Source organism: Ischnura elegans, chromosome 13 (genome assembly GCF_921293095.1).
Source record: "Ischnura elegans chromosome 13, ioIscEleg1.1, whole genome shotgun sequence".
In the NCBI taxonomy this organism is placed as follows: domain Eukaryota; kingdom Metazoa; phylum Arthropoda; class Insecta; order Odonata; family Coenagrionidae; genus Ischnura; species Ischnura elegans.
In genome coordinates, this window is record NC_060258.1 from 2,358,522 (window position 1) to 2,367,778 (window position 9,257).

Below are 9,257 nucleotides of genomic sequence, written 5' to 3' on the forward strand. Positions count from 1 at the left end.
GAGTAATTAGCTTTAATTTAACATACAATTTCTGGTGGAGAAAAATATTATAAACAGTAGGTCAGGAAGCGTGCTGGGTACGCATGACGGCGGCATACGAAATTTAAAGGGTGCGTACTGAGTATGCATGACGGCGTTGAGGGGTTAACATTTGGATCATAAGTTGTATGATAGGAGGTAAATTGCTTATCCGTTTACTCATAATTCAATCTTAGTTGCGCAACACGGCTAATGGGATGAAATAAATGTTGCACGTCTCATGTAGTAAGTCTATAGTGAATTCTCTCAATTCTACTTACAAGCCAGTAGTCTTGGCTGTTACACAGCTATTTGTTTAAGCAATATCCCTTCATAAAGTCAGTAAGGGAAATTGCCTTAATATAAGCATGGAAGAGCAAAGGAGAATACAGTTACCGATATAAATAAATATATATACATCTCATACAAGTAATTATCTCCAAGTTTATTACAGCTAGGATTTTCAACCACTTTGCAATATCAGCTTAACCTTTAAGGGACAGCTTTAAATCCCAGATGTATCACAGCATGGCAGGGCATTTAAATGGCCTTGCTTTAACATATAAGCAGCTCTCCAGTTAACTCTTGAGCGATAAAACTCATTAGAAGCCGATTTTATACGAAGTGTGTCTCGTTGGTCCTGAAATTACCGGAGGGTCATGAACGAAAACACTTGGTGGTCCTGTTTGGGACTGCAATGATGATAAGGTTAATTTATGTGCATGGCTGTGAAATAGCCCCTCTAAAGCCATCCTATGGTGCACAGAATTTAAGTTATACTGCCTGAAATGTATCTCTCACTTACCAATGCACTTTTTAGGACAATATCTGTAGTGTTCAGTGGGGGTGTCTGTTAAAGTTACAAATATTCAATGGTAAGAATTTTTTAGGCAGACCCTGATTTCCTTTTAAGAAGAAAAGTATTTCATAAGGCTGTCAACCGGTTGTGGCTTCATTGAAGTCCTTTCTCCCTCATGTTGCCATCCTTGATAAATGGTGAGGGCCTAAAATGTGATAACGTTAGCATTGGTGCAGTAGCCGTAGGAATCTGCATTGTGATCTGCACTGTTGGCTGGTTAACTATGGTCGATTTGCAGTATAAGGGATTTTTTTCTTATTGCAATTCATGTGTATTCCTTTGTAATTGTAACTGAAACACGAATAGGAAACTTTTTTCAGTGAGCATGCCCTGATTTCCTCATTTGAAAGAGAAAAAATTAACGTAAGTGTACCTAAGTGTTAACTGTGCATTAAGCGTCACTGTAGAAGACAATTTCATGTTAGATTTGGTGAAATTCTGTTCATCAACAACTCAAAGTCTATGAGCAGGTAATTGGAAGTTTATTCTGTGACAAATATCAGGAGGGAATGCAACTCTCTTCTCTCACTTCCATGCTGCAGAAATTTCTGTGAACCATTTATAATACATCTTATATGACAACATCAGTTAAGGTTGTACGCATTGGAATGGGGTCCCTTTTACGTTGTCACTTCGCCAATAATGCTGTATATACTCTTGTCATTGCGGGCATCCAAGCCTAATTCTAATTCTCGGAGTAAGGATATCAGTAGAAGAGGGGAAGCCGGCAACCGCTCTGGTTAACACATGTGCCATTCATATCCATCAAGTGAGTTTGGGGAATGTCCTCACCAATGAGCCCCAAAGGAATAGTACTGAAAGTATAGAAAAATAGCACCAATAGTACTGAGAATACTCTTATCTCTGCTCTCATCCATACCTCGTTCTCAATCTTAGAGAGGAGGACCGTAATAAGATTAGAATAGTGGAATCTGGCAATCACTCCCGTTAAAACATATCCCAATCATTCGCATCAAGTGAGTTACTGTGAGAGAATATTTGTTCACCAACGAGCCCTATAGGAGAAATTAAGCAACTCCCCTAAGAAATAATGTACTATAAAACTCTATTTAGTGGTTATGTATAGTTATATACTCTCTTTAGTACTATAAAACTCTATTTAGTGGTTATGTATAGTTATATACTCACTTTAATACTTGTATTCATTGCCTAATATCGTTATTTTATGGCTTGTAGAAGCATATAAAATGTAAATGTTGTGAATTACATGGCAAATGGTGTATCAAAACTGAGGGTTTGTTAAGTCCCCTAGTAATAGACCATCAAACAATTGGCAGATATGAGTGAAGGGTTAAAATTTATTTATACTCAGTGTTTTTCAACAACAAATACATCCATCCATATCTGATAATAACAATTAAAATAAGAGTGTGACTGTAGTACTGTAAAAATCGGGTTTAATGGAGAAAAATTAAGATTCATTTTTTCTAGATTATTTGTAAAGACGTGATAAATAATACATAAAATAGATGTAAGGGCTTGCTGGAAATTCGGAAATAAGGAGGGAAGGGGAATTTTTATGGGTAAGGACAGAGAACTGCATAGATTACAACCAGAGATAAGTAAAGGTTAAGATTGCAGGCTGCGAAATATTTCGTGACTTTTAATCACTTTTAGGGCTTGATAAAACAACAGTATTAGGGATACCCTGCTCTCCTTTTTCGGTCTTAAATATTCAAATTTACCTTGAATGCAGGAGGGTGTCATTTTGACACCCAGTATATTTTATGATTTCTTCGTTCGGTTTAGGTGTTTCATGGGATGCAGTTTGATTATTACTAGCCAAATCAGTATTTTAAAATAATATATTACCTTCACGATTGTTAATGTTTTACATAATTTCAATAAATAACAGCTGTTATCATTTTTTTGAAAATTTATTGGCTCGTAAGGCAAGTATATTCCGCTTCATTTGCCATGAAACATAAGTGTAGTGACGGGTGCAACAATGCACTTCACTTCTTCCGAGCCTCTGTGACCGGCTGCCTGGCGCGGAATTTGACAAACTGGCTCGCTAGCATGTCACGACCAGTCAAGATGTGCTTCTTGACTTGCATCAGCAGTTTGGTCTTGATAATGGCACTGTATAGACGTGTTACGCCAGAGAAAATTATTGCAATATTGAATGATATTCTTGTCTTAGATGCCATGAATTGCATGTATGGACATCTAGCTATATTTGGAAACAGCTGTTCGTCAATGGTTGTGTGTGGTCCAGGCTATGGTAAGGGCATTTTAGTACTTCAGTTACGAAGGAAAAACATCTTAGCATGTAGGGGAGACTGGGGCACAGTGGGACACGGGGCACAGTGGGACAATTGATTTATTTTAAAAATTTACTCGGTCAAAGGGCAAATGCATTAAAATTAAGGAAGTCATATCACGAGGAATAATGCACAAAAATCTTATTTCTTAATCTTATGTAGCTCCGCGTAAATGTTATAAAATATGTTTTTTGCCATAATTTTCGTAACTTTCATGTTATGAATATTTATGCAATTCTCTTAATTATAGCAAGTTTCATAAGGAATGACTTGGTGAATACATTATTTAGAGACTTTATAATATTTTTCTAAACATATTTTACGAAAGTAACATGTTTAAAATTTTTGCTGACAAATACAAGACTTCAGGACATGCGGGGCACAGTGGGACAGCTGAAATTGGGGCACAGTGGGACAACTTGGATTGGGGTACAGCGGGACAACTCGAATTGGGGCACAGTTGGATGCCGACTTACAGCTCAGGAGCTTCGAACTATCAATATCCGTTACCTAAACGCAATCAAATTTCATATCATGCTTACTTAATAATGTTTTGGCTCCATAATTGGCACATGGCTATCGGACAGAAGAAATTTATGCGTAGTCTTGAGGTTGTGTGCCGACGTGGAAGGGGTGCTCGCCAGGCTTCAAAGCGACGACACCTTCTCGTTCAAGATCCTACCTGAGAAGGAGATGGCCATTCTGTGGAACCATAGCCTGGGCCACACATAACCTTTGACGAACAGCTGTTTCCAAACAAAGCTAGATGTCCATTCACGCAATTCATGGCATCACAGCCTGATAAATATGGACAAAATACTGGTTTGTAGCGGATAAGGATAGTAATTATCTGATTAACGGATTTCATTACCTTGGCAAGGACGGCTCTCGTCAAGCTGGGAATCGCTTTACAGATCATGCTGTATTGAAACTTATGCGGCCCTACTTGACCAAAGGCAGAAATATCACTAATGGTCAATTTCTCACCACTTGGCTTGGTTTTGCTTGAAAGAAAGGGTACAAACCTTTTGGGTGCCATAAAGAAGAGAAAGAAATATATCTCTGCTGGAATAAAAGCCTTTGTATTTAAATAATAATAATAATAATATTTTCGTAAACCTTCTTATTCTGCATATACTCAAAGAATACTTCTTGAAACAGCTCATCACAATTGCCCAAGTTCATGGGAAACTAACTCGACATGGTGAGGATGTAATCATGCTCTCCAATTACTTAGTAGTGTACAACAAGGTACCCTTTCTTATGGCCACAAAAGTAAAGAACCTTTTGCCTCTGAACATCATATATATTCCTTTGAGACATGAGTTCAAGTATAAAATGAAACTTGTTCGAGTAATTTAAGTTACTTCAGCCTTAAAGAGTTCTTCGAGTTGTATTCATATCACAGGGCTAGTAGATTGTTTCCTTATGTTGCTGCATGCATGCATTGTATTTGACTCATATTTTACTAAGTAAAATAATCGGACCTATAAATCATATCTGATAATGGTATAGATTTAAATGAAGTGTAATATTAATATAATTGATAGTAGTACTGACACTTGGTGGAAATCCTTTATTGTGGGAGTTGAAGAAATAAAATCTTGGCTTTTTCTTTTAAGTGATTTATTGTGATGATGAACTTGCAAGCATGCTCTCACAACAACTGTTACAACATAGTTGCGTGTTAGTTTGATTCAACGTAGTGAATCTATTTCCAAGTACCCCAAGAAAGTACATAGCACTTTTAGTGGAAATCATCCTAATCAAGTCAGATACACCGCATCCAGTGATAAGTGAAGTTTGTTAACTCCTGAATTTGTGCACAAATCAACACAGTTTTTTCTTCATTGGCAGGCATTACAAACAGTTAGATAGCCTAGCTATGGGGTCACCTTTGTCCCCTGTCATAGCCGAAATTTGTTTGGATAATTTTGAAAAACTTCAGTTCTCTACTATATGCCCTCCTAAAAAAAGCATAAAGTGATATCAATATGTAGACAATGTGTTTTGAGAGTCACAAGGTATCTCATTAAAGCTAATGAGATTTCTGAGAGTGCTCAATTCACAGGATAAATACATGTTTAAATAAATAAATACAATTTTTAGTATGGAAGTCGAGACAGAAGGCATACAATGGAATGTAATGGGTGTAGACCACAGAGTCAATTGGATTACGTATCCACTGCTCTTTATGATTTTTTTATCGTTTTGAAAGGATGGAAATTCAGATATATATACATTTGCTGTCATCCATTGAGAATTCATATTTTATCATAAATATTATTGATTTACTTCTTGTTCACATGGAAAATATAAGCTAATATGCGAGTTTATATGGTTTAAGAATAAGTTGTACGTAATCACCTGCTAAGTTAGTTTTAATTCCCTGACCATTCATATTTTTGCCTACTTTCAGCCTACTTCTATGGAGAATGGAGAGCTGATTCAGAATCAAACAATGGCCATGGAGTCTATGACGGAGGCAGTAGGTGAGTGCTCTTAAGTGCTTGAAAATAACTTTTCGCAGAAAAGACTTGTAACAAATTCTGACCAGGCAAATGTTCCAATACTGGATCTCAGAATTCAATCAAATTTTGTGATCCCAGAATTCAATCAAATTTTGTGATCCCAAAATTCAATCAAATTTTGTGATCCCAGAATTTGATCAAATTTTGTGATGAAATTTTTCGTACTTTCATTTTACTTTTTATTTTACAGAAGCCTGTTATTCACCAATATTTCCATAAATTTGAAGAAATTTTTATTTTTATGAGTGGGTCGACACCGTGACCGCTCTGGGTGACAACTGGGCATTTTAAGCACGGGACTAATGCTAACCCTTTGCAGAGTGTCTCTTATTTATTAATATGTTTGACCCTCAAATGCTTAACTGGATTTGTAGTTTAAAATATTGGTTGTACATGTTACCCCGTATGGGGGATGATTCGAGGACAACTCACAATGGACTGCAAAAACAAAATTTGGTTAAATTCTTACATCAGCTTTTTGGACACTCCACTTGTGAAGGATGTAGCATGTGAATTTTTCACCCTGCGATACTTTCTTTAGTTTATGTTAATAGTTCTGCTGGATAATTTAATCAGGTTGGCGAATTTCTAGTAAAATTTTTTTCGTGTTTCAGTGAAATATATTAATATTTCACTGAAATATTGCTATATAGAAAAATTCATAGCCTTCTATTTCTTGATAGTCATGGTACCGATAGACAAAGTTAACATGGAACTTGTTAAAATGAGGACAAAAGGTTTGGTTCAGTTTTGAAATAATAGAAAAAATTTAATTTGATACATAACGCTTCCAATTCACTCTGTTGTGCTCATGGAAACTGTGCTTTATTAGGTCAATTACATATTCATGGAAGAAGTGAAATATGGAAAAACACTGATTTGGCTAAAAATAGGCAAAACTCAATTTCAATGTCTTGTGTGCAGAAGTTCTGGTTCTGGAGATAAAGGACAGTAAGCGACCAGCCCATGCTTACTTATTGTTGTTAGCTAAGATTTCAAGGCTCTAGTTTCATCAAAATTTTTCATGGTTGTACAATGATGTACAGGGCATCACCCACATTGAGGGTGGATATGAGAGGTTTGAATAATTTGTATGTAGTTTTACAAATAACTGCATGGTATATTTTTTATAAGGATGCTCTACTGCCATTTTGTATGAAATGGTGCTCTGGGGTGTTTTTTGGAGTAGATATTTGAGGTTATTATGTAATGCATTACTTAATCTCTCTGAGTTGCAGTGCCACGCAATTTGTGAAGAAATGTTTGGAAAACAGTATAAAAAATCATTTGCAACATTGGTGATGTGTATGGCATTGAACAAGAAGATCGTTTGAAGTTGCAATTTTGATATCTGACTAATGGTTGTTATACATTAGGTCAACGAATCATATATTACATGACTAACATTACTTATTTTAAATGTGAATTTCTTTTCTAGATCTCCCAGCTTCTGAAAGAGCCTCAGCTTTGTTTGCTCTCCTTGAACCAAAAATTACAGCATCAAATTCAAAGAAAGAAAGGAAGGTGATGGATAAAGACATTGAAAAATGTGGTACCCTGCTTGCTGACAAAATAACTTCATGCTCAATTCCTGGTGATGTACAGCTTCATTCGAAATCTAAGCAAGTGTCTAAAATCAGAGGAAATAGAGCAACAATGACTGTTCCTGGGGAAGCAAGTAGTTGTGAGAATCCAGACAGCATAAATTTTTTCAGGGTCACTGACAGTAGAAAGAGTTGCCATGAGGCAGTCATGCGAGAAAACAAAGAGAGGAGTACTAGCATGATAAACAATCCTGGGAAGCGTGCCAAATCAAATGACAATTCATATCCTTGCTCCGACTGTGGAGATGCATTCAATGCCAAGAATGATCTCATCAAGCACCTCAAAATTCATTTTGATTCTGGCAATTTCGATATTGATGCTAATTTGACAATTGGGAAAGATTTGACCCTCAAAACTCTTGTTTCAGGAGGGGAAACAAATAGTTCTTATCGGTCCACCTCCAAGAGTTTAAATAAGCTGATATGTAACAGACAAGGGATGAGACAAAACGTAAATGGGCTTTTTAAGGCAAACTTTGGAGGAACAAGGGAGGAGAAAAACGTGAGGGAAATGAGGAGAAGCTTCATTGTAGATGGGAAATCATGCACAGATAGTCCACATAGAGCAAAGAAACCTTATTCCTGCAATGAATGTGAGAAGTCTTTCTCTCAAAAGAGTCACCTTGTCCTTCACATTCGGACTCATACGAAGGAGTACCCTTATACCTGCTGTGAATGTGAAAAGTCTTTCTCCCAAAAGAGTGTCCTTGTCCGTCACATTCGGACTCATACGAAGGAGACACCTTATTCCTGCGATGAATGTGAAAAGTCTTTCTCTCTAAAGGGTAGCCTTGTCCTTCACATTCGGACTCATACGAAGGAGAAGCCTTATGCCTGCGGTGAATGTGAAAAGTCATTCTCCCAAAAGAGTAACCTTGTCCGTCACATTCGGACTCATACGAAGAAGACACCTTATTCCTGCGGTGAATGTGAAAAGTCTTTCTCCCAAAAGAGTGTCCTTGTCCGTCACATTCGGACTCATACGAAGGAGACACCTTATGCCTGCGGTGAATGTGAAAAGTCTTTCTCCCAAAAGAGTGACCTTGTCCGTCACATTCGGACTCATACGAAGGAGACACCTTATTCCTGCGGTGAATGTGAAAAGTCTTTCTCCCAAAAGAGTGTCCTTGTCCGTCACATTCGGACTCATACGAAGGAGACACCTTATGCCTGCGGTGAATGTGAAAAGTCTATCTCCCAAAAGAGTGACCTTGGCCGTCACATTCGGACTCATACGAAGGAGACACCTTATTCCTGCGGTGAATGTGAAAAGTCTTTCTCCCAAAAGAGTGTCCTTGTCCGTCACATTCGGACTCATACGAAGGAGAAACCTTATGCCTGCGGTGAATGTGAAAAGTCTTTCTCTCGAAAGAGAAACCTTTTCCTTCACATTCGGACTCATACGAAGGAGAAGCCTTATTCCTGCGGTGAATGTGAAAAGTCTTTCTCTGATAGGAGCAACCTTCTCCGTCACATTCGGACTCATACGAAGGAGAAATCTTATTCCTGCGGTGAATGTGAAAAGTCTTTCTCTCAAAAGATTGACCTTGGCCGTCACATTCGGACTCATACAAAGGAGAAACCTTATTCTTGCGGTGAATGTGAAAAGTCTTTCTCTCGAAAGAGTCACCTTGTCCGTCACATACTGACTCATACGAAGGAAAAGCCTTATTCCTGCGGTGAATGCAAAAAGTCTTTCTCTCAAAAGATTGACCTTGGCCGTCACATTCGGACTCATACGAAGGAGAAGCCTTATTCCTGCGGTGAATGTGAAAAGTCTTTCTCTCGAAAGAGTATCCTTGTCCATCACATTCGGACTCATGCAAAGGAGAAACCATATTAATGCAATGAATGTGAAAAGTCTATCCCTGTAAGGAGCAACCTTGTCTGTCACATGAGGATTCATACAAAGGAGAAACCTTATTCCTGCGGTGAATGTGAAAAGTCTTTCCCTTTTAGG

The 9,257-nt window shown here is 37.6% G+C and overlaps 1 protein-coding gene across 1 annotated transcript; it reads left to right on the plus strand.

Moving 5' to 3' along the window:
* Positions 1 to 7,349: 7,349 nt before the first annotated feature.
* On the plus strand, positions 7,350 to 8,759 carry LOC124170381 (zinc finger protein 271-like; the record flags this gene model as incomplete). Its single annotated transcript, XM_046549104.1, has 1 exon — positions 7,350 to 8,759. A coding segment is annotated over exon 1 (1,410 nt), but the record flags the coding sequence as incomplete, so codon positions are not given.
* Positions 8,760 to 9,257: the final 498 nt, after the last annotated feature.